Source organism: Phodopus roborovskii, unplaced genomic scaffold (assembly GCF_943737965.1).
Source record: "Phodopus roborovskii unplaced genomic scaffold, PHOROB, whole genome shotgun sequence".
NCBI classification, from domain to species: domain Eukaryota; kingdom Metazoa; phylum Chordata; class Mammalia; order Rodentia; family Cricetidae; genus Phodopus; species Phodopus roborovskii.
The window spans coordinates 1586242-1611281 of record NW_026125052.1 but is presented as its reverse complement, the minus strand read 5'-3'; the positions used below and the strand labels follow the sequence as shown (position 1 = coordinate 1611281).

Here is a 25040-nt window from a genome sequence, read left to right as displayed (position 1 = left end):
TGAACTTCTTGACTCCATTTTAAAGACATTATTATTTAAAATACTGAAAAACGTGGAAGCCTCTCAATTTAATCTTCAGCACTGCAAAGAAGAAAGTTGAAATTTGTTTTTGCTGGGCATGGTAGCTCACGTGTAAAATTCAAGCACTTAAAGACTGTTGCAGAAGTGCCTTATGTTTGAGGGCAGCTTGAGCTGTAGAGTGAGACTGCCTCAGAAAACAAGCAAAACTGTAAAAGTTTTATGGAGATTGTCTGATGAAATTGCTGCACAAAATACTAGTTGTGTGGATGATTGTTTAAATTTTTAACATGAGAATTCCCTTGGAAAAATAAACGAAATTATGACCAACCAGTGTTCACATTTCTTTTTTTTTTTTTTTTTTTTTTTTTTTTTTAACAATAGATGACTGTGGAAAAAGTACAGGGTATTAGCCGCTTGGAACAACTTTGTGAGGAATTTTCAGAGGAAGAACGAGTTAGAGAACTCAAGCAAGAAAAGAAACGCCAAAAACGAAAGAACAGACGAAAAAATAAGTGTGTGTGTGATATTCCTACTTCCTTACACACAACAGATGAAAAGGCAGTAAGCCAAGAGAAGGTGTGTGTGCTGCTTTGGGTAGAAGGAAGACTGTAGATATGGGTGTTTCACTCTGCTTTTCTAGATACTAGTTCCTGTAATTTGTGTATTGGCTCCCTCCCCCTCATAATTCTGTGTATGTCACAATATTTAATGCATGTATTTGTTTTACAAAAGCAGTGTGTTGGATAGTTATCTTTCTATAGCAAAGTCAAAATATGGAATATTATCTTTGTGAATCTACACCAGTTCTCAACTTTAGAATCCTCTATCTTTTAAAGTATACAGATTTTCTGTGGGTTATACCTAATCTGTATTTACTGTAATAAATATTGAACTGGAGAAATCATAGATCATTCAAATCATAAGCACACTCTATATTAATCAAATAAGATTTTAAAAATGTCATGCCAATGTAAGTAAGGCCTCATCTCAGAAAACATTCTGGCTATTGTTTTACAGTGTAAGGGATTCTTTTCCTTTCAATTATGGATGATAAATATTGTCTTTTTTTAAGTGACAAATTGACTTTACTCATTTTTGAGGAAGTGCCTACTAAATACACAAGTGTGAATATGCATAGTTTATCTCAGTCATTTTTTGAAGTGAAATTAGCTCAATTAGTTGCCAAAGGTAGATTTCCTTGAGAGAGTTCATGTGACCCAAGATTTTTGTTTAATGTTTAACAAGTGAAGGACAGTACATTTCAGTTGTGCTGCTCTTGGCTTCTAAGGTACTATTGCTGTTAGATTAGCATTGTCCTTCACTAGCAGTGAAAGGAGCATAGTAACATTGCAGTGCCTCCTTTGGGGTCAGCAGACACAGCATTGTTAACCTAATTTGCTTGATACTGTTAATTTTTTTTAAAAAGCATATTTATTTGCTTTGTTGTTACCCACTCCCCTTAATACTCTTGTTTTCTGATGATTTATAGTGAAGTGGCCTGGTACTTTTCCTTTTCTCCTTTTTCTTTCTGAGACAGGGTTTCTCTGTGAAGCCCTAGCTGTCCTGGAACTCACTCTATACCTGAAGGTGTGTGTCAACACTACCCCCTCCTTTTTTTTTTTTTAAATAATGTATTTATTTTGAGATAGGGTCTCACTCTATAACCTAGGCTAGCTTGGAACTACTATGCAGCTCAGATTGGCCTCAAATTTGCAGCAGTACCTGGCGTGGTGGTACGTGCCTTTAATCCCAGCACTTGAGAGACAAAGACAGAAGGAATTCTGAGTTCTAGACCATCCTCATCTATATAGCAGCTAGGGCTACAAAGAGAAACTGTTTCTCAAAAACTTGGAGCAGTCCTCCTGTCTCAAATGCTAGGATTACAGACATCAGCCTCTTGCTAGTCGCAGTGATTTTTTTTTTTTTCCATATGGGTACTCTTTATTTTTTAACCTTATAGCTGCTATTTAATTAATTAGAAGTTGAAGTATACCCATTATAGAAGTAAGTCTTTTTATTGTCTTTAATGTCTATCCTCAAAGGAAACAGATTTCATTGAAAATAGCTGCAAAGCCTGTGGAAGCACTGAAGATGGTAATAGTTGTGTAGAAGTAATTGTTACCAATGAAAATACATCATGTACCTGTCCTAGCAGTGGCAATCTTTTGGGGTCCCCTAAAATAAAGAAAGGTGAGTAAGTAACTAGTTTTAAATAATAACTCTTGCTGGACCCTGTATGGGTCTGAGCTGGGTCCTCTGCATATACATACGTTATGGTTGTGTAGCTTGGTGTTCTTGTGGGACCGCTTTCTACTGGGTAGCCTCGTCGTTCAGCCTTGAAAGGAGGGTATGTTCCTAGTCTGTCTTTCTTTCTCTTTAAAGATTTATTTATCTTGTATACAGTGTTCTGCCTGCATGTATGCCTGCAGACCAGAAGAGGGTACCGGATGTCATTACCATGGTTGTCAGCCACCATGTGGTTGCTGGGAATTGAACTCAGAACCACTGGAAGAACAGTCAGTGCTCTTAACCTCTGAGCCATCTTTCCAGTCCCGTGTTCCTAGTCTTATTGTAATTTGTTATGCTATGTTCTCTTGAATCCCTGGCATGCCTGCTTCTTTGGGGGAAGGTGGGAAGGAGAGGAGGAGTGGATTCTAGGGGTGGGGCTGGGACTGGGAGGAATGAAAGTAAGGGAAACTGTGGTCAGTATGTAATGTATGTAAATAATAAATTTTTTTTTAAAAAATTCAAAGGAAAAAAGAAAACTTTTGCTGGGCATAGTGGCACATGCTTTTAATCCCATCACTGAGGAGGCCATATCTCAAAAACTTATTGTTTTAATGATTTATTTATTTTTATTTTATGTGCATTGGTGTTGTGCCTGGATATATGTCTGTGTAAGATGTTAGATCCTCTGGAACTGGAGTTACAGATAGATGTGAGCTGCCTTGTGGATCCTGAGAGTAAAACCCAGGTCCTCTGGAAGGACAGCCATTGCTCCTAACCACTGAGCAATCTTTCCAGCACTGCCCCCCCCAGGGGGGGTCTTTATAAAACAAACAAAAAAACAACTCTGTCTACTTTTACTTATAAGTGCTTTTAAGAGAACTTTTGAAATTAGAATTTGGTTTTGTTTTGTTTTTGGAGACAGGGTTTCTTAGTAGTCCTGACTGTCCTGTAGCTAACTATGTAGACCAGGCTGGCCTTGGAACTGGAGATCCATCTGCCTTTGCCTCCTGAGTGCTGAGATTAAGTGTATGTGCTGCCATCACCTTGGTGAAATCAGAATTTTAAAATTGCTTTATTACCTTAAAAATACTACAAAATTTAGTCAGATACTTAATATTTTTTTCTTACAAGAAACAAAATGTGTATATATTAATCATACTAAATTACTTTTCTGTAAGCAATAAAATTTGGTATTTTAATCTGGACCCTGAATTAATTTTGATTTTCATCTGCTATATTTTCAGGTGTATCTCCACACTGTAATGGTAGTGATTGTGGATATTCATCTAGCATGGAAGGAAGTGAAACAGGTTCTCGAGAAGGTTCAGATGTTGCCTGCACCGAGGGAATTTGTAACCATGATGAACATGGTGTGTTCCAGTTAAGCTTCCTAATTAGTATCTACTATATTGCTGATATAACATCATAAATAGGAAGGGTTATTAATTTTTGCAGGTGAAGATTCCTGTGTTCATCACTGTGAAGACAAAGAAGATGATGGTGATAGTTGTGTTGAATGTTGGGCAAATTCTGAAGAAAATAATACAAAAGGAAAAAATAAAAAGAAGAAAAAGAAAAGCAAGTTGTTGAAATGCGATGAACATGTAAGTGTGATGATTTGCAATTAATAACTTTTGTAGTTGAAAACAACCTATTTTCCTTGAATTGGTGGTGGTCCTTATTTAATCCCAGTACTTGGGAGGCAGAGGCAGGTGGGTGTCTGAGTTTTGATGCCTGCCTGGTCTACAGAGTGAGTTCCAAGACAGCCAGGGCTACCCAGAGAAACCCTGTCTCAAAAACAAAACAAAACAAAAACTATTTTATATAATTTCATTGCTTGTTCATTCATCTTGTTTGTGTGGATATGGGGGGAGAAGTGTTTATTTGTCCAGAAGTCCAAGTGAGTCATAATGCTTTTCATTTTATTTGTAATTTATAAAATTTACTTTAGATTTATTTACTTTACATGTATGCATGTTTTAGCTTCATGTGTGTCTGTGCACCACATGCCTGCAGAGGATTGAAGAGGATGAAGGGTTCCTTGGGAATTGGAGTTAGGATGACTGTTTGTCACCATGTGGGTGCTGGGGATCTAACTTAGATCCTCTGTAGGTACCCTAAGCTGCTGAGCCATCTCGCTAGAATCTTATCATTTTGATTAGCTATACAATCTAAAAAACTAAATTTATTGGGCTAGAGAGATGGTTCACAGGTGAAAAGCACTGACCATTCTGCCAAAGAACCTGAGTTCAATTCCCTGCACTCATATGGCAGCTCACAACCATCTGTAATGAGATCTGATGCCCTCTTCTGGCATGCAAGCATGCATGCAGGCAGAACACCATATACATAATAAATAAGTAAAACCTTTAAAAAAAAACCAAACAAATGAAATTTATTAGTTTTTCTGTTTCCAAAAATAAGGAAGGGTAATAGACTGTGTTTTAGGTTCTGTGAAGATGAAGTAAGATTATACAACAGATTAGCGTATCATCTGGAATGGAATATGTTTCTTGTAAATCAGCTGCTCCTGACCTAAAATTTACTGCAGATTTTTCTGTTTTGTTTTGTTGTTGACTGTCTTTTCTGGATAGTGTAGGCTAATCTGGAACGCAATAACCACCTGGAAATTTTTGTGTTTCTTTGAATAATTCCTATTTTTGCCCCTTTTTTTCCCTCGGGAACTCTGTTGCCCTGGTTTCAGATCCAAAAACTTGGAAGCTGTATTACAGATCCAGGTAATCGAGAGACCTCAGGAAACACCATGCACACAGTGTTTCACCGTGACAAGACCAAAGATGTACATCCTGAGAGTTGTTGCAGCACTGAGAAGGGTGGGCAGCCATTGCCTTGGTTTGAGCATAGGAAAAACGTACCACAGTTCACAGAACCTACAGAAATGCCATTTGGTCCTGACTCTGGAAAAGGTGCCAAGAGCTTAGTTGAACTTCTTGTAAGTAGTTCATGACATCTTACTGTGAATTGGGGGAGATATTTGAAAGTTTCAGGTAGGGAACCAGAGAGAGATTAAGAAATAGAAGGTACATACCATCATTCTTTGGTGACTTCATTTCTGTTCTTCTACTCATGGCTTTTGTAACTGTTCTGGAGCACATTGTCTTGTTCTTGTTTGTCAGTTGGGAGAGTAAGAAGTGGCATCATGCCTCTGTGAGTTACTGTAAGCAAATTTTACCCAAGTGGCAATATAGTACCCACCATTCTAGACCTGGAAAGAATATTGAATGAATATAATCTCAGTACCCCCAGAGGAAGAGGCAGAAGGATCAGGAGTTTGACTCATGGTCAGCCAGATGGGGAGTTTGAAAGCCATCCTTGGATGACATCCTGTTTTAAGTCCTCCATTACCCTTCCCCCCAAATCCTTAGAATAATGACAAAGAACCTGAACTAAAGCTTGGATTCCAAGGTAATTCCTCAGGTGGCATATAGGAAAAACATGTGATTGGCCTTAGGGGAGCTGTAAAATTAGTATCACCTCCTAAGACTTCAGTTGAACTAAATTGGATGCCAGTGTCCCAGTGTATAGTGTGTGTTGGTGCGTGGAAAGAAGAAAAAGAGAAAATTACTATCCCTTCCATTATTTAAGTCCTGGTGGAACTGTCATTTGGAATATTAAGGATTTTATTGTTGCTTGTTTCATTTTTTTGTTGTTGTAAAGTTTAGTGGTGACTCTATATAACATAGTTTTAAGTAAAATAAGTTATACTTAATCTGTAGAGATAAAAGTTTCAACATGGGACCAGCTATAGAGATGTCTGATTATTTAATTATTGGTTAAATTAGTTGCATCCATCTCTATTCTGGTCCTTTTTAAAAGGCAGGAAATACGGTGATAGTCAGGTAGTGATTGTAGATACTGCTTCAAACCAAGCTGAGTTAGATTTTATCCTCAGTAGTTTCTAAGATGGGATGCCATGGTGCTTATTTATAAGCATTCCAATTAGAGATCATGTGACTGGGTTGAAACTAAAAGCTACCCTGCTTTAATTTGTAGTTGTCCCACCAAGCACAGCATTTTCCATTCTTTGTCATGATCTTAACTGCTGCTTTAATTTGCAGGATGAGTCTGAATGTACTTCAGATGAGGAAATCTTTATCTCACAAGATGAAATACAGTCATTTATGGCTAATAACCAGTCTTTCTACAGCAATAGAGAACAATACCGACAGCATCTGAAGGAGAAATTTAATAAATACTGCCGCTTAAATGACCACAAGAGGCCCATTTGTAGTGGCTGGTTGACAACGGCTGGAGCAAATTAAATAAATAAAATAGCTCTGTCTTTCAATGAAACACTCAAGATGACTACTGCGCCTTCTCTTTTAAAAACTCTTAATTTAGTGACTTCTGGCAAAATTTTATCTTAAATCAATGTGATTCCTTGTTTTGGGAGATGGTGGAGGTAACCTCATTCGTTTGTTCTTTCTTCAGGCTTGTGTCTTTAGTTGCGTGGCTGCACAGGCCTGCTTATGATTTAAGCCATCTCTTCATTAAACGTTTCTCTTCCTGTGAGACTTACTAAAGCAACTTAGTGGCAAAAGTAATGTTGTACTTACACCTCTGTACAGAAATGACAGTGAGCTGGATATATGGTTTACAGTAGACATCCACTTGCAAAGTGTCTGGACGCAATGTTAAAGGCAATGTGCAAAATTTAAAATAAAGAGTATTTATTAATACGCATAGTAGAATGTGGTGTACATGTTTCTGCTCAGTGTGGTGGTACTTTAGTGTTTGCCACTCGTGAACTTTGTACTTGGCCATCATTGATGGAGAGAGCATGAAGAGCAAATGAAGATAAAGATGCAGACTGTTTAAGACCGAATTTTTCCTTTAATGAGACTTGACAACTGCACGAAGCAGTTTCTAGTCTTGTTCTTAAAGAATAAATGGCTTTAAATAATGGCTATCATTTTCCTTTCTTATGAGACTTGAGTTGCAGTTGGAAACTAGTAGTTTCCAAAGAGGTGACAGAAACACCTTAAATTCAGAGGTTCTAATTGACCGAAAGGAATGAAGCAAAATGTTGGTAATTACTCAGCCTATAAGACTGGGACCATGGGGGCTGGAGAGCGGGCTCAGTGATTAAGAACACTGACTACTTTTCTAGAGGACCTGGGTTCAATTTCTAGTACCCATCTGGCAGCTCACAACTGTAATTCCAGTTCCAGGGGACCTGACACCCATGGCGAAACACCAGTACACATAAAATAAAAATAAATGTAATAATAATTACAAAAAAAATGGGGGCCAAGGAAGGATGCATGTGGTCTGTATAAGTGCGTACTCAGCCTTATTTGTTTTCCTTCTTCCATGAACTCAGTATGACTTTACAGTTTACTGCTGTCAGAAGCTGAGTACTGAAGGGGAAAGATTCCCAGGAATAACATTCTGCAAATAGCATTTGATAGGTCAAATTAGTGATGGGGAGATAACAGTAAGAACCTAAGTTCCAACAGGGAAGTGGTGATGCATGCTTTTAATCCCAGTATTTGGGAGAAAGGTAGGCAGATCTTTGAGGTCTAGCAAGGCCAGCCTAGTCTACAGAGCCAAGTTCCAGGACAGCCAGAGCTACACAGAGAAACTGTCTTGAAAAATGGGAACCACACAAAAACCTGAGTTCTATCCCCAGAACACACTAAGAGGGAGAGGTTGGGTAAGGGATGAGACTGGGTAATGTGTAAAAAGAAAAGGACTAAATTCATTATATACTATATGAAACTGTCAAAGAATAAAAAGTAAACTGGGGGAAAAAGTAAATTGGCCAAAAAGAAAAAGCTCAGTGCTGGGCATCAGAGACAGACTTAATGGCTTGCTGACCTACTGGGCTTGTGTTCCAGGCCAAAGAAAGCCTGTTTCAAAGAAGGTGCTTGCCACCAGGCCTCACAACTTGAGTGATTCCTGGGACCCATATGGAGAAATCTGACCCCCACAAGTTGTCCCCTCTGACCTCATGAGGTATGCATGTCCCCCACCAATAAATATGTAACTACTGATTTTGAGACTTGACATGTAGACCAAGTGGGTCTTGAACTCAGAGATCTGCCTGCCTCTGTCTTCCAGGTTCTGGGATTAAAAGTGTGTTGCCACACTTAATATCATAATACTTAAATACTTAAATATTAAATTTATGATACTTAAATACTTAAAAAGATGGACAGTGTTAACAGGAACCATATCAGTTTTGTCTGGCTTACACATATGCATGCCTGGCACTTGGTACACAACGAATGGGGGAAAAGCATTAGGTTGAATAGCACTACAAATGCATAGTTAGAGCTTTGTTGATAACACTTGGTGACCCCGATAAAAGTAGTAGGACATCATGTCTGAGGAGTGGAGCTGCACTGAATTGTAGGGACTTCCTACCATTTAAGAGTTCAAGTGTGTAACAATCATGCTTAAGTCCTGTTTTCATCATTGGCATCCTTTGTTTGAGGCTCACTGTGCAGCTCAGACTGGCCTTGAACTGGAGATTTTCTTACCTCAGCCTCCTTGGAGATATATCCCAAGGTGTTGATGGTCAACATGAGTTGTATTTAAAATTGGTTGTGTGTCACTGAGCAACATACTCAACTCTGGGAAGATAATGTTAGGCAATTTTTTCTTTACTAGATAGTCACTCTGCCAACTGAGCTACACACCTGGCTATGTAAAGTTTCCAAAAGCAGTGGTTTTGTTGTAATTGTTGCTCTTGTGGCCATATGAAGGATAGCTAAGTGGGTGCTTATTGAATGAAATTTTAAAAATTTTGTTTTTTGAAACAGGGAGGGTTTCTCTGTGTAACAGCTTTGGCTGTTATGGAACTTGCTCTGTAGACCAGGCAGGCCTTGAACTCATAGAGATCTGCCTGTCTCTGCCTCCTGAGTACTCATTTTAAAGGCACATGCTGCCATCAGCCAGCAATTATTAAAAAAAACCTTTTATGTGTGTTGGTGTTTTCACTTCTAAGTATGTTTGTGTGAAGATGTTGGACTGGAGTTAGAGTTGTGAGTTGCCATGTGGATGCTGGGAGTTGAACCAGTGCTTTTCTGAGCTCTTCATCCCAGAATGTGATTTACAAACATGCCTCAGCCTCCTGGTGCTCCACACAAGCCATGTGTGGAGAGAGATCCTATGTCTGACCTATATGTCCAACTCCAGCAACCATAAGGCATGGCTATATGAAGAAGGCAGACATCAGTTTTTATGTTTTTATTTTTGTGTTTTTCAAGACAGGGTTTCTCTGTATGTAGCCCTGGCTGACCTGGACCTCACCCTATAGATTGATTGGTCTACCTGCCTTTGCCTCCTGGTGCAGGGATTAAAGTCATAAAGGTGAGCACCACCACCACAGGCAGTTTTCAGCCTGGAATGGCCAGTGAACCCTTCTCTGAACAAAACTGACAGCCTAATAATGGAAAATGAAAGATAGCTGGGCACATTCCTGTCCTAGGATTGGGCCGCAAGTCACACCATCACACCTCTATATGTGCCAGTATAATTGTGTTACTTCTTGTGAAAAGGTCTGTTCCAGCTGGCCTGAAACTGTCTGTGTAGTAAAAGATGGCCTTGAACTGATTCATCTGCCTCCACCTCCCATAGTGCTATTACTGGCTTGTGCCACCAGGCCTTGTGGTAGAGCAAGAGCTCAACATGTGTGAGGCCCTGTGTTGAGTCGCCTGCAATAGAAAAACAAAACAAAACCCCCTATCTTAGGTATATTTTGCATGTTTAAAGTGTGTACATATGCCTGCTACATAGTGTCCAGATTGTCAGCTCTTGCCAGCAATCATGAAAGTACATCGTATAACATTTGCACTCACATGGGACTGGAGAGGGTGCAGTTGGAGACCATGGGGCCATTTAGGAGTAGAACCCAACAATACTTGGGCATTTTAACCATTTAGTTGTTTTAGGTTAGTAAGGCCAAAGGATCGGGTAATGTGCATAAGAGCCCTTCCTCGGGTCACCTGGTCTTAATGGCGGAGAACTTGAGTTTTCCTGGACTGAATCCTTGTTATCAGTCAACTGTGGTTTGGGAGGGTCCTGGAATAACCTTTAGGTCCCTTGTCCTGGCCTCAGGCCTCTGGAAGTGGGGCTGACTGAGCAAAGGAGGCCTTGAGTGCGTGCATTCTCTTCCTCTTCCACCACAAAAGGAGGTGCTCACCAAGAAAGCAAGAGCACAGGGTGTCAGGCCCCCTCTCGCGCCGGTGGGCCCCCACCAGCAACGCTGCGGTTTCCGTCAGCCGCGGGAGGGACGGGCTCGTGAGGGGGCGTGGCCGGAAGGGGCGGCCCCGCGGCCGCTCAAGGGACAGGGCGGCCAGGCCGCGGCGGTCCTCGGGCTCGATGTGGCCCAGTGCCGAGGTCCCGAGGGCGGAGCCCCGGCCAGAGGCCGGCCCGCATGGGGGTGGATCTAGGCGCTGCTCCGATGTTTGCAGGTTGTCGGAGCCCGCCCCATCAGTGACCGGGGAGCGGCCGAGCCTCGGTGACTCCGGACGAAGCTCCCTGGTCTCAGTGCCTGGCTCGCTGAACGAGGTGGCCGGACGGCTCGGGACCATGGCCAGAGCCGGCATGGAGAGGTGGCGCGACCGGCTGGCACTGGTGACGGGAGCCTCGGGGGGCATAGGTGCGGCCGTGGCTCGGGCATTAGTCCAGCAGGGACTGAAGGTGGTGGGTTGTGCCCGCACCGTTGGCAACATCGAGGTAAGGCCCCGCTGAGCAGCGGGGACGCTCTGGGGGACGTCGTTTCCACGGGGTAGGGCTCCGAGTGGGGGAGGGGGAGTGGCCGGAGCCAGGTTGTGACCCTGCTCTCCCCAGCCTGCTACCCCAGGGCCATTTGCAACGGTCTCGAGGGCAGGGGAGATGGGTGTCTAGTAGCGGGAGGACTTACTTTCTCCCTTAGTCCTGTTTTTATGAAGAGCTGGTCGCTCCTGGTAGCCTGTGCTGCAGTGTACCAAATCCCTGACCCCTGGCATTCTCTTCCCTTACCCCTGCCATCATCTGCCCCTATACCAGCAGGTGGAAAGGGGAAGCCAGAGGTCATGGCCTAGCTAGGCAACCAGGGAGAAGGAAAGAGAGCTGGCTAGCCTTAGTGGCTAGGTTAGTTTCCTCTTGTCCCCAGACCTCACCCAGCCACACCAGGTAAACTGCTATCCAACCAATGAGCAAGAGGCTAAAGGTCTTGAGTGTTTGACCCACAAGTGAGGCGGATGGGGGTGGGGAGGAACTCTCCTTTCAGTCATATCTGAAGTTCCGCTCATATGCCATGAGCCTAAGTAGTGACTGGAATATTTACTTATAGATCCTTTTTTTCTGATTCACTTTCCTAGGTGGGACTGAATAGGTGAAATAGGGCATTGGACATGTAAATCTTGATGGATCCAGAACTTCCTAGTTTTTCTTTTAACATGCTTTTGGGGGTTCCCAGACTTATGAGCAGCATCAACTCTCAAAAAGATGAGGAGGAGATGGCCATTTTGGGGAAGACAAGAGAAAGTCCCATTATTTGCCCTGGCAGGACCACCATCAGGTGTGTAGGCTAGCCCTTCCCTGCCGGGCCCTGCCCTCACCTTAGCTCAAAGTCCGCTAGTAGAAAAGGGGTAAGGAGGCTTTGGGTGGAGGCGAAGGAAGGTGTGCAGGAGGGACTGTCCGCTCCCCAGCTACTGACTAAAGGTACACTTTATAGCCTCCCAGATAATCCCAAGGTCACCTGGCTCCACCAGCACCCCACTTTGCCCCTCCCTTTCCCTGGAGACACATAGGGCCCAACCCTGGCTTTGAAGCCTAGGGGATTAAGGCCAGGGGTTGGATAACTGGATTCTCCTAGGCTTGTAAAAAAAAGTATGTGCATTGGTGCATTTGCCTGCATATATGTCTGTGTGAGGGTGCCAGATCCCCTGGAACTGGAGTTATAGACAGTGAGCCGCTGCGCTGGGAATTGAACCCTGGTCCTCTGGAAGAGTAGTCAGTGCTTTTGACCACCGAGCCATCTCTTCAAACCTCTGTTTTTAGTTTTGGTCCCCTAATTCTGAAGCCATTCTCGCCTTCTCTTCCACTTCTTTACCCTAAGCTAGCCAGGAAAGGGAGGCCCTGAATCCCAAGGGAATCTCCAGGCAGGTTATTTAGCCTGAGGATGGCTCCTTGTTATTAAGGGAGAACATCTTTGCTGTGTGGGACTGTCCTGATTTCAGGTCATTTTGGAGAGTAGATGGAGATGGCAGAGGTGAAGCATGGAGAGGCAGTGACTCCGAGAGGAATATTACACGCACGCACGCACGCACGCACGCACGCACGCACATACACAACAAACACCCATTCACTGCCCATATACCCCTAACACACACACACACACACACAGTTTTTCTGTTGGAGACTTTGAGTCTAGAGGGGGGATTCCTGGGTTTCTTGCTCACTATCTGTTTTATTGATTGATTAATTCGATGATATTAAAACTAAGTTTGGGTTCTGGCATTCTACTAGGAGAAATCCTATTCCCTGGGGTGGTTATGAACAGTAAAATCAGGTGGAAGGGGGATTCTGAGTCCCAGAGGGATACAGTTTTTGAACTCATAGAAAGTTAAAGCAGGAAGAACCTAACAAGGTACAAGTGAGGCAGAGGCAGGTGGATCTGTGAGTTCAAGGCCAGCCTGGTCTACAGAGCGAGTTCCAGGACAGCCAGGGCTACACAGAGAAACCCTGTCTCAAACACGCAAAACCAAACCAAAACAAAACAAACAGAAAGGAAGGAAAGAATTTACTTGGTCACCCGATCAAGCCTTTTATTCCTGGCTTCACTTGGAAGGAGGAAGGGGCTCCAGGCCAGGGCAGTTGGCCAAATTGGCCTTCCTGTAGGGCAGCCTGCACCCTGCCCCCCACCTCCCTTACACAGTCACCTTCACAAGTGCACAGTCACTCACTGGCCTCCCACAGCCCGCCTTCTTCCAACTTCTAAATGTCAGCTCCTGCCACACTTAGTGGCTCTGCTTTCTCAGGGCTCTACAGTGTGCTGACGAACTTGGATGCGCAGGAAGTATCTAGTGGCAGTCGACCAACCAAGTAGTGGGGAAAACTTGGGGTTGAGGGGGAGCCAGGGGTTAGAGAGCCTGACCACTTTCAGGGAGGAAGAGGGACTTGATTGAGTTCCACTGACAGATGTGTATAGGACTTACCTTTAAGTTCTGTGTGCTCCCCGCATTCCCCCCCCCCAGACAGGGTTCTTCTCTGTATAGCTTTGGAGCCTGTCCTGGAACTAGCTTTGTAGACCAGGCTGACCTTGAACTCACAGAGATCCTCCTGCCTCTGCCTCCTGAGTGCTGGGACTAAAGGCATGCAACCACCAAAGCCCGGCTAAGTTCTGTGTGCCTTTTGTGAAGGGATGGTGGCAATTCAGAGCTGAGCCCTTCTGGGAGGGACTGTCTGACACTAAAGAGAATAGAACTAGAGCTCCGGGGTAACCAGCTCAGGGCCTCTTGGCCCTAATGGAAGAATGATATTGGGCCAAAGGTATATATAGGTCTATTTCCAGGTATTGAGGAAAGAATAGAAGAGAAATCTACCTCCATTCCCAGGATCCCTGTCCCCTTCTCTCTCCTTAGCACCAGAGACTTTAGTGTATATGTGACATTCTTCCTTGATCTGTTCTGCTGTTCCTCTCCTCGCAGGGAGTGTCCCCAACCCCTTAGACTTTGACCAAACAGATCAATCTTTGGGGATGGGCAGACCCAGCCTCTCTCATATGGCCTTAGGCAGCTGCTGCTAGAGAGCTCTGAGTAGTGAAATGGGAGGGAAGGCTGACCCTGGGTGAGGTGTGGGAGTGAGCAGCTCACCCCAGTTAGACCCCTGTTGGGTTTCATAGGAGCTGGCTGCTGAATGTAAGAGTGCAGGCTACCCCGGGACTTTGATCCCCTACAGATGTGACCTGTCAAATGAGGAGGACATCCTCTCCATGTTCTCGGCTGTCCGCTCTCAGCACAGTGGCGTGGATATCTGCATCAACAATGCCGGCATGGCCCGGCCTGACACCCTGCTCTCAGGCAGCACCAGCGGTTGGAAGGACATGTTCAATGTAAGGGTTCCAGAACTGGGGCAGGAGGCTGGGTGACAAGAGGAGAGTGGGCACCAAGGGCCTGTAAGGCAGAGGGCTCGTGGGACAAGACTCCAAGGAGAGGAAGCATTTTGATTTTCCACTCACTGCTTGTGGCACAAGGATAGTGAGTGAGTGGATACGCGTCTTTTTTAGCCCCTGGTAATTCGTAAATTCTAGACTGGTTGTGATGGGAGAAAGATTGTGGGGGAGAGAACTGTAGTTTGTAGAGTGTCCCTGCCTGTGCTGGGTCCCTGGGATCATGGTCTTAGGGGAAGTAAAGTGGCAGAGATAAGAGGTTATGTTCACACCTGGCTCTGTGTGACTCAGGCAAGTTGATTGACAGCCTCTGAGTTTCAGTCCTGTCACAGTTAGTTGGGATGAACATATTATCAGTATCACACCCTCCACTGTCCCCACATGTGATCTACAGAATCGAGGAGAACACATGGCCTTGTAAAAGGGTGACCCTTGCTCAAATCCAGGTTAGTTGCTCCACTGCCGATCTTTGATTTCTTTTCAAGAAATGGGGACTCTGCCCTACACTTTAGAGAATGTGGGGGCCAGAGGCTGGTGAGATGGCTCAGTGGGCGAAGGTGCTTACCATTAAGACCCAGGATCCATGTGGTGAGAGAAGAGAGTCACTCCTATACATTCTCCTTTGATCTCCACGTTAGCACTGTGGCATGTACACACCCAAAGTAAATAAATAATGTAATAAGAGCATGTGGAGGCCAAACACAGCCAAGGACCTGTGTTTCCAACTTCTGCGCAGCATTGTGGGGTGACCTTAGGGTGTGAAAGTATTTGAGAAGCTGAAAGCAATGCCACAGCTCTGCTACATCTGGTACCACTAGCTTAGTACTAATAGGTACTTGGAAGTGAAACGATGAACAATGAGAATGAATGCTTGTCCTCAGTGTTCTGGATCAGAATCATAGCCCTGGTGTGCAGAGGTGCATGTCTAAACCTGGACCTTAGCTTGCCCATCTGTAAAATGAGGGACTCCTAAGTCCCCAAGGCCCCCTTGCCTTGAATATTACCTAAATCTAGTAGCCCCATCCTAATAGGCCCTAGACCCAGGAGGCTCCCACCATGCTCCTGAGGGATACATTTGGCCTCTGTATGTCTGCAAATCCTACCCTGTTAAGAGGACCAGAAACAGGCTGAGTCCTTTCTGCATCCTAATATCCAAGTGTTGCTGCTACCACAAGCACTGAGGCAGGTTTTCACTGGGGGCATTCTGTCCTGGTGTCTGGGTGACACTTGATAAAGCAAATCAGCTAATTTGCCAGCTGTCCCTCTCTGGATAAGAGAGGCAGGGGGGCCCGATGACAGCTTTATCGCTGCTGGCTCTCTGACAAGGCTAATAGGTGGAGTGACAGCGGACAGAGGCTTCAGAGCAGATAGCTCCTCAGACCTCTGCTCTGTGAAGGGTGGGGACTTCATAGAGGTCACCTCTGCCACAAGTGACAGGGGACCCCACCCACTGAAGATTCCCCACACCTGGGCTTGTTGCTGGGGTGCAGGTTAAAGGCCCGTGAGTCTCCTCCACACATGATTGGTGGGGATTACCAGGGAGCAGGGTGACTGAGGAGGGCAGGGAGAGAGGGGATGGGTTGTGTGTGTGAGGGAGAAGATTTAGGCCATTTCAGGAAGGGTTTCAATCTGTTTAGGAGGGAGCAGGTACAGACACTGTCCCTGAGAAGGGGCTGGTTTACTGAGGCAGAGATGGCTGGCAGAGTGTCCTGGGCTTGTTGGGAAGCTTATTCCTCTGGGGACTCAGCCAGGAGAAGACCTGCCTCTGCGGTCATGTGTGGGTGGCAGCTGTGAGGAGTGGAACCCTCCACAGAGAAGGCACGGCACTCCCTGCCCCTGGCACTCGACAATCCCACCTGTTGAGTGGGGCCCAAGCTGGAGACACTCCATTGCCTTCCCTGGCCCACAGGTGAATGTGCTGGCCCTCAGCATCTGCACTCGGGAGGCTTATCAGTCCATGAAGGAGCGGAATGTGGACGACGGGCATATCATTAACATCAACAGGTGAGGCCAGGCGGCCACTCTGGTGCAGCTCACTTAACTTCTAGACGGCAGTGTCTTTGGTAGTGAGATAGGTATGATCCTGACAAAGGGAAGTGCCTGCATCTGGTCATCTAGAGTGGACAGCTTAGCCCTGGCCCTCCATAGCCAACGCCTAGAACTCTCCAGGGACTGAGTACCATTGTGCCTCTTCCTCAGACCCAGGGATAAACCCTTCTTGTGGTCCAAAGAGACTGCACAGACTCTAACATAGGCGAGCCCATTGTCTGTTGGGGGGCATGGTCTGGATAGCCTCAGAGATCTCCCAGTAGACCCCTGTCAGTGGACACCCAGACAACATGGTGAGGCTTTTGTCAACCTGTCGGGCTGCAGAAGTGAGTATGCAATCAGCAGAAGGACAGCTTCAAGGCAAAACAGGTTTCAGGAGCTGTGTAGACAAGAGACTGGATTCTTCCAGTGGACTGTAGGGATAGCATCAGAGGTTCCCATATCATTCCCCTCCCCCCCAGACTTCGCTGTCAGCCTCTGGATAATGAGTCTGACCAGGATGATAGGAGCACTGCCAGTGTCTCTGGAACTTTACTCTCTCATCTCTCCCCTTCCCTTCTTCCACCCAGCATGTGTGGCCACCGAGTCCCACCCCAGTCTGTCATCCATTTCTATAGTGCGACCAAGTATGCCGTCACTGCATTGACAGAGGGACTAAGGCAAGAGCTTCTGGAGGCCCAGACCCATATCCGGGCCACGGTGAGGCTGTGGTCTAGCCCTGGTGGGAATGGCGCGGGCCCAGCCCTCCCACCTGCACGTGTCCAGGAAGGCCTGCTGAGAGCCCCTGGGTTCAACTGAGTGCACACGTCCTGGGCTCCGGGGCGCTGGAGCTCCTTACAAGGACAGTCACCTCACTTCACTGACTCCAGAGCCCATGGTCAGACTTACACTTTGAGTGGGAGGGGGCGACTTGAAGGGAACATGGAGTGAGACTAAGGACAATCACACACAGTGACTGGAGACCAGCTGGAAGACCACGTGACTTGGGGTAAATCACTGAGCCTCCCCAAGCTTCAGTCTTCACATCTGTGAAATGGCGTGATGCTTACCCCGTGTGAGGCTTTAAGCAGCACCGCCTTGTGAAGCACTAAACGTGTAGGAACGGCTCCATATGTAGTACAGGATGTTGTGAGAGGGGCCAGTTGCAGCTGTCAGTAGTGACTTCGGAAGGAGGAGGACAGTTGAGGACATGAGGCAGCTGTCGCTGTGAATCAAGAGCCCTGTGTCCTCTATCCTTTCTCCTCAACCTCCTCAAGGCCTGGTAAAGCTCAAGCTGAGCAGGCCCTCTCTGTTGGCCCAGTGTATCTCTCCAGGCTTGGTGGAGACACGGTTTGCCTTCAAACTCCATGACAAGGACCCCGAGACAGCCGCTGCCACCTATGAGGACATAAAGGTGGGGCCTTCTCCTGGGCTGCGCCTAGTAAAGCCCCTGGGTCCTTAAGTCCCTGAGGGCGGCTCCCTCGGCTTCTCTTGTCACTCCCGGAGGACTGGCTGGGGTGGGAATGTGGGTGTTAGAGAGTCCCTCTGAGGGGAAGGAGCTTGGCTTACTTCTGTCCTCGTCTCAACCCTTTCCCTCTGGTGCTCGCAGTGTCTCAAACCCGAGGATGTGGCTGAGGCTGTCATCTACGTGCTCAGCACACCCCCACATGTTCAGGTGAGTCTGGCCTTAGCTGTTCGCCTGCTGGGAGAAGCCCAGGGGTGCCCACAAGTGGGCAGCAGGGAGTCATTTAGCGGGTGGCTGCCTCAAACCCTTCTGCCTTTCACAGGTTGGAGACATCCAGATGAGGCCCACAGAGCAGGTGACCTAGTGTTCTGTGAGGAACTCCTACCTTCCCCACCCTTCATGGCTGGCCTCCTGCCTCTGGATTTTAGGTGTTGATTTTTGGACCCTTGATCTTACTTCCTTATCCACTCCACTAGGGATAGAAAATTTGTCAAATTATCCCCATTATACATGTGAAAAAAAAAGGGGGGGCTGGGGAGAGAAGGCATGGTTGTGGCTGTTTTATCTGCTGACTTGTTCTGAGTCCCTCTCTTGGGTTCCTTAGCCTTTACTCTCCTCAGCCTCTTCCTCTTGACACAGGCAAGGGATGTGGCCAAAAGGGGCACTGTTTATTTTATTGCACCCTACCCTCTGCCCCTTAGGGTTTGGGTAGTAGGCAGAACCTCATCTTTTTCCTGTATAGTTACCCAGGGCTCCAGGCTCCCTTTCCAGTCCCCCACCCTTCCAGTCCAATTTTGGCTCTTATCCTGGGGTGATTACTGCACTCTAACCATGGCTACAGAATACCAGGACCTGTCTCCGAGCTTACATTTCACTGTAACAATTAAAGAGAAAGATCGCAACCTACTCTGGTTTCAGAAGTGTCTTTCATTTTTTTTTTTTTTTTCCTCTCCTTGGTAATCAGTGAGGTTGTGTCTCAGAATTTCTTCCAGGTAAGTGGGAAGGTGGGTATATTTGGGGCATCACTTCAGGATTGGGAGCAGGAGATGGTTAGTGCTAGGGCCAATCAAGTCTATATATGTCTCAAAAAACAACCCATAAGTTAGCAAGCAATTAAGTAAGTAAATAAGAAGGCTAGGAGATGATTTAGAAGTTAGGAACTTTGGCTGCTCTTCTGGAGGACCTAAGTTTGATTCCCAGAACCCACATGGTGACCCCAGTCCCAGGGAATCTGCATTCTACTGCTCTCCTGGGGCACCAGGCACGCATTTGGTGCACAGCCACACACACAGACAGTACACCTACATGCATAAACAATGAAAGAATTTTGAAAAATAAGATAAATTGTACCTGGGCATAGTGGTGCATACTTTTAATACCAACATTTGAGAAGCTGAAGCAGGGGGATCGCCGTGAGTTTGTGGCCAGCCTGGTCTACATAACAAGTTTTAGGCCATACATGGGGACTACTTAGTGAAACATTGCCTTTAGGGAAAAAAAGTTAAAAAAAAAAAAAAAAAAACAGGCTGAAAATAATTAGTAGGTAGTAGGGGCAGTGAGCAAAGGAATCTCAGTATTACTATAGGCAAAGAGCAGTGCTTGTCAACAGAGACCCCATAGGCCTTCACTGCAGTGGTCCAGTTCTGCTGACTGGTTCTAAGAGTCTGATAGGATAAGCTTCTGGGGAAAATTCCCAGATAAGATGATGTGCCTGAAAGTAGGGAGGAAAGCATCAAGACTGACTTGATAGAACAGGATTAATTGATCTTTGCAATTAAGTAAGTGAAAGCAGCTAGCCCACCCTCCTGACATCTCCCCTCACCGGGAGCAAACCGAGGTAGGGTCCGCTCAGCCTCAGCATCTCAGCATCAGCATGCATAGCCTCTAAGCTCGCCCGCGGCAGGACAGGTAGGGCGAGCCATTCCTGCAGAGGGTGCTGTGGAGACATAGTTGTGGCCAAGAACGCGAGTGCGTCATCGGTCAGGGGGCCGGGCCTCCGGAACCCGGAAGCTGGGGACTCACGTGGGAGTCTGATAGGTGACTGGTTTGGCTTGGGTGTCAGGTTGTGGGCAATCTTTGAGCGGGAGACTCGGGACTGTTTGTCCTATGTGAGGGGCGAGGTGTGGGAGGTCAACGGGTCCTCTGCATCCGTCTGTTAGTGGAGTCCCGGGCGCAGCTAGAGCGATGCGACTGCTCTGGACGGTCCGGTGCTTCGGTCGTCTGACTGCCCGTCATTTCTCCCCGGTGGCGCGGCCTGGCGGGGAGGAGCTGAGCCGCCTGCTTCTGGATGACCTGCCGCCGACCCAGCGGCTGGAACTTCTGTTCGGCCTGTCCCCGTGCCTCCTGGCCCTGCGGGCCGCCCGCCGGCGCGTGGCCCGGCTCCTGCTCCAGGCCGGTAAGGCTGGGCTGCAGGGGGAGCGGGCCGAGCTGCTCCGGGTGGCCGAAGCGCGGGGCATCCCTGTCCTGAGGCCCAGGCGGCAGAAGCTAGACGCCTTGTGCGGCCACCAGGTGCACCAGGGAGTCTGCATGGAGGTGAGCCCGCTGCGGCCCCGGCTTTGCGATGAGGCGGCAGAGGCGAGCCCGGGCAACGACCCTCAGCAGCTGTGGCTCGTCCTTGAGGGGCTCCAGGATCCCCGGAATCTTGGGGCTGTGCTGCGCTCCGCTCACTTCCTCGGAGTAGACAGAGTCATCACCAGCCGGAGAAACAGGCATGGATGTCTCTTAGTTCTGTTTGCGCCCGTTCTGGAGGCGGAGCCAAGTTCCTAAGCACCTTGGGGTAATCCCTCGTCCCGGTCTCCCGGTTGACCAGAGTGCTCACTCCTAAACCCTTGGGAGCCCAAGGGTGTGTAGGGCCCGGGGCTTGTGATTTCTGGGGTTTAACGCGGATTGTGGGGAACCTTTGCAGCTGCCCGCTTACTCCAGTAGTCAGTAAGGCCAGCGCTGGGGCTGTGGAGGTGATGGACGTGTTCGCCACTTCTGACCTGGCCAGTTTTTTGAAGGTAATGCGGGACAAGATGGGAAGGAGAGGTGATGAGTCTAGCTCAGGTCCTTAAAGCTACTTTCAGCTAGCAGTGGATGGGCGGAGGGGGGTGGGTCTGCGGGGGGGGGGGGCTGGGACGTGGTGACAGATTCCTACTGCCTAAGTCCTACTGGGAAGGATCCCGGGGTCTTTAAAATCACAAATGGAACATCGTCTGAAGTTAGGGATTTTCTCGATTCATTTCATTTACTGCAGGCCTTGGCCGCCTGTATCACCAAATCAATGTCTGACATCTTTGGGTTTTCAGCGATGCTCTGGGGAGCTGGTGGACAGCAGCTGTGGGTACTTGGAATAGAAGTTCATCTTGAGAGCGATTTTGAACAAGGCTTTTCTAGGGGCACACTGTAGCTTTCTTCTGCTGTGTTTTCCTGGATAGACACTAGGGGGCAGAATTACCTCGCATTTGGCAGTCCCTCTGACTTTTCCTGTCGCCAGCCCCCCCCCCCCCCCAGGAAAAAGGGGAAAGAAAGTCATCTAATAAACTTGTATTCAAGCCATGTGTCTAACTTCAGGCTTTCTAGTAACCACGCTGAAAAGTAAAACGAGCCCTGTGTCTGTAATTTGAGCCTTTAGGAAGTGGAGACAGGAAGGCTTTCAAGGCCATCCTGGACTACAATGAGACCCAATCTCAAAAAACAAAACAGCAACAACATCAAAAAACCAGAAAAATAAAAAGAAACATAATTTTATTCACTATGCCCAGAATGTCATTAAAACACACTTGAAATATTATTAATGGGGAAAAAAAATTGAGACAGGGTCTTGTGTAGCCCAGGATGGCCTCAGATCCACAGAAATCCTCCTGCCTTGGCCTCCTTATGCCACCGTGTCCAGATGAAATCACATTTTAAAATGTATACATAATACATCTTAATTCGGGCTAGCCTTTTCGGTCATTAATAGTCACGTGTGCTAGGGCTGGAGAGATGGCTTCAGGGTTAAGAGCACTGGCTGCACTCCCAGAGGACCCAGGTTTGATTCCCAACACCCACAAAGTAACTCCAGTTCCAGAGCATTTTAGCCCTCCCTATTCCAGCCTCCAGAGATACCAGGCACTTGTGGTATATACACATCCATGCAGGTAAACCCTCATACACAAAAGAAAATGGAAGCAGTCAGATGTGCCTCATGGTTTTCATAGCGAACAGCACACATCTAGAAGCAGTCTCCCTTCTGAGGAACTCTGGCCAAGCCTGGTGAGAAATGGGATTCACCTTTTGTTTATTTTTTTCCTGAGACAGGGTTTCTCTGTGTAGCCCTGCCCCCCACCCCCATTCTGCAGACCAGGCTGACCTCAAACTCAGAGATGGCCTGCTTCTGCCTCCTGAGTGCTGGGATTAAAGGCATGTCACCACTGCTGGGTTTAAACTCTCACCTTATTTGACTGCTTCCCAAATGGATGCTCTAACCTCTCCACCGCAACTCCAGACTTATTACCACCTCCACTCTTCCCCTCTGCTCCCACAGTGGGCATTTCAAATGCCCCACCTCCAGGACTTACCGTCCACCCGGTCTTTGTTCAGCCCAGAGATCTCCTTTGACTTCTTGTCCTCACGGCTTTGTCCCACATGTCCCCAAACCCTTTTGCCTTTTCCTTGGAGTTATTGCTACACCATCCCCATTTCTCACCCTTTCTAATGCTGCCCCCTTCTGAGTTTCCCATCTCCCCGATGCTGGGTATCAGTATGGCATGCACACCCGTGTCATGCAGGGTCACTTTGTTCAAAGCCTTTCAAAGCATCAGGTCCAATGGCACATACTTGTAGTCTCAGTACCTGAGAGACTAAGACTGGAAGATCACCATGGGTTCAAGGCCAGCCTTGGGTTCTTAGCGAGCTCATGTCTTAAAAATCAAACCAAAATAAAACCTTTCAAAGCTTTGACATCAGAATGAGAGCCCTATGTTTCCAGTGGCCCTTGACACCTTACTCTGTGTGGCCATTGTTTTGCCTCTTTGAAGACTTTCCCTCCTGCCAGCTTACCATTCCTCAGCTATGATGGGGGAGCAGGGCCTTTATGCCTCCATACTTGCAGGTCTCCCTGCCCAGAACCTTCCCTGACTTCCCGTGAGATGCTCATTCACTAGTTGTCTTCAGGCCTGCTCTCTGCCAACACTACAAGGATAACTTCCACGGCCCCCCAGCCACACAGCTGGGATTTTAGTCTGTTGTGTTCTTGGCCCCATCCTCAGTGCCCAGAGCACATGACTAGCCCTAAGTGGAAGGCACCTCTCCGTGAATGTGTGTGTGCAAGGCTGGGTTCATTGGTCATGGCTCTGGTGACCATTTAGTAAACCGGGACATGGTGTTTTCTTCTTTCTTTCAGGCCAAGGCCCAGCAGGGCTGGCTCGTGGTGGGCACAGTGGGCTGCCCAGGACCTGAAATCCCCCAGTCCTCCAAGGTCCCCATCACTAGCTGCCTAGAGTTCGTCTGGGACCGGCCTACTCTCCTTGTGTTGGGTAGGTAGGCTATACCTGCGTTTATGATTTCATATGTCTGCTTTCTAAGTGTGTGGACATCAGCTTGGGGCCCTCTAACACTGTCCCATGTCCTGCAGGCAATGAGGGCTCTGGTCTGTCCCAGGAGGTTTTTGCCTCCTGCCAGCTGCTCCTTACTATTCTGCCCAGGCGTCACCTGCCTCCCGGTCTTGAGTCCTTGAATGTGTCTGTAGCCACCGGTGAGTCTCCACTTCCCCTCATGGGGGTGGCTACTGTCTCCCTGTTGTTTTCTGACAAGTTACCCTGAACAAACCCTGTGCCACTTATGTGTGAAAAATGAGAGTGTGCCCTGTGTGTGTCCTGATCCTCTCCATCTCCCCCTTGCCTTTAGGAATTCTTCTGCACTCCATTTTCAGCCAGAAGAAGAGTTTCCCTGTACAGATGGAGAAAGGACAATTTCTCCAAGACACTTGAGAACCCTTAGCTACGCCTGAAGGACTGAGAGAGGCCCAGTACCCAGGACTGCCATTGTGGTCAGAAAAACAGGCCAAATATGGGTTCTCATGAACTGAGATGCACGTGTGTAGGAATCGGAATGAGTTGCACATCGATCTTCAGGCTTGAATGTTGCTGGGTTCTCTGCCTGGACAGCCTGTTTGCTGGCTATAGTGGGGGCTGTGGGGTGTGGTCATTTCCATTTGGAAAAAGGTAGTTTGCTCATTTCCAGAATGGGTTAAGACAGACAGTATCTGTCCTGGATCTTGCCTAGGGGCTGTCTTTCCATGAAAAGAACCAGGCGGTCCAGTGCAGGGTGTGTGGTGTGAGAGTGAGGATGTAGAGGGACACCAGGTGGACAGGTGCATATCCGCACCCCTCCAGATGATAAGGATCAAATAAATGAGAGGTCCCATCCAGTGAGCACCTTACAGCTGAATGGCCCTGCCCTGTCTCTCCATTAGGTGGCAGTCTTGCTCTTTGCACTATAGTTTTGCAGCTGCTTGCAGGGAGACCCCTCTCTGCAGCCCTATTAGAGACAGGTAAAATAGCAAACAGCTCCAACACACACACACACACACACACACACACACACACACACACACACCCCTATTAGAGACAGGTAAAATAGCAAACAGCTCCAACACACACACACACACACACACACACACACACACACACACTGGCCAGTCCAGCCCAGTGGAAGGAACCTATGACCCAGAGCCCTTGCCTTTGAGTCTGAGAGGTTGTGAGGTCAGGGGCACTGTTGTGCAACCCCAGTAGACTTGGTCCCCTCCTCCAGGATCCCACAGTGGAGCAGACATGATACTGCTGAACAGTGGTCTCACTCTGGGTGGCAGATTGGAACACCTAGTAGACATTAAAGAAACAAGCCCAAGACAGCAATCACCCTGGGGTACTAAGAGGGGTGGGTGCACCCTGGGCAGTAGGATTTTTTTCCCCCTTTTTGAGTCGAGGTTTCATGTACTATGTAGCTAGAGTGTCCTAAAATTTGCCATTTAGCTGAAGATTACCTTGAACTTTTTATACTCCTGCTCCCACATCCCAAGTACAAGAATTCAAGACTATGCCCAATGTATATGTTGCTCGAGATAGATCCAGGGCTTTGTGCAAGCTAGGCAAGCACTCTACCTCCTGAGCTCCATCGGAGCCCTAGACTGATAACCCTTTGCTGTAGGAA

At 47.2% G+C, this 25040-nt stretch overlaps 3 protein-coding genes across 9 annotated transcripts in view; all 3 read left to right on the top strand.

Moving 5' to 3' along the window:
- Ggnbp2 (gametogenetin binding protein 2) overlaps positions 1-6954 on the top strand; it is a 34327-nt gene extending 27373 nt beyond the window's left edge. For 6 of the 7 annotated variants that reach the window (XM_051184161.1, XM_051184079.1, XM_051184007.1 and 3 more), the window contains 6 exons: positions 403-597; positions 2064-2211; positions 3495-3620; positions 3706-3854; positions 4955-5203; positions 6330-6954. In XM_051184161.1, the coding sequence (XP_051040118.1) occupies positions 403-597; positions 2064-2211; positions 3495-3620; positions 3706-3854; positions 4955-5203; positions 6330-6533 (1071 nt within the window). In that variant the 3' untranslated portion in view covers positions 6534-6954. The remainder of the gene's footprint in view (positions 1-402; positions 598-2063; positions 2212-3494; positions 3621-3705; positions 3855-4954; positions 5204-6329) is intronic. The other variant, XM_051184258.1, reaches the window with a different exon arrangement.
- Positions 6955-10528: 3574 nt separating this feature from the next.
- On the top strand, positions 10529-18773 carry Dhrs11 (dehydrogenase/reductase 11). The gene is made up of 7 exons (XM_051183717.1): positions 10529-10956; positions 14108-14317; positions 16284-16378; positions 16993-17122; positions 17724-17816; positions 18012-18077; positions 18190-18773. The coding sequence occupies exons 1-7, from the start codon at positions 10600-10602 to the stop codon at positions 18229-18231; spliced, it is 993 nt and encodes a 330-aa protein (XP_051039674.1). The 5' UTR covers positions 10529-10599; the 3' UTR covers positions 18232-18773.
- Positions 18774-19878: 1105 nt separating this feature from the next.
- Mrm1 (mitochondrial rRNA methyltransferase 1) lies at positions 19879-24240 on the top strand. Its single transcript, XM_051183790.1, has 5 exons — positions 19879-20575; positions 20773-20866; positions 23233-23365; positions 23464-23583; positions 23736-24240. Exons 1-5 carry the CDS (start codon positions 20052-20054, stop codon positions 23816-23818), a joined length of 954 nt encoding a protein of 317 aa, XP_051039747.1. The 5' UTR covers positions 19879-20051; the 3' UTR covers positions 23819-24240.
- The last annotated feature ends 800 nt before the right edge of the window (positions 24241-25040 follow it).

Coding starts and splice junctions, on each gene's coding strand:
- Dhrs11 (XM_051183717.1), top strand. CDS start 10,600: ATGTGGCCCAGTGCCGAGGTCCCGAGGGCGGAGCCCCGGCCAGAGGCC. Junction 10,957..14,107: donor GCACCGTTGGCAACATCGAG/GTAAGGCCCCGC, acceptor TGGGTTTCATAG/GAGCTGGCTGCTGAATGTAA. Junction 17,817..18,011: donor CCACCTATGAGGACATAAAG/GTGGGGCCTTCT, acceptor TGGTGCTCGCAG/TGTCTCAAACCCGAGGATGT.
- Mrm1 (XM_051183790.1), top strand. CDS start 20,052: ATGCGACTGCTCTGGACGGTCCGGTGCTTCGGTCGTCTGACTGCCCGT. Junction 20,867..23,232: donor ACCTGGCCAGTTTTTTGAAG/GTAATGCGGGAC, acceptor TCTTTCTTTCAG/GCCAAGGCCCAGCAGGGCTG. Junction 23,366..23,463: donor GCCTACTCTCCTTGTGTTGG/GTAGGTAGGCTA, acceptor CATGTCCTGCAG/GCAATGAGGGCTCTGGTCTG.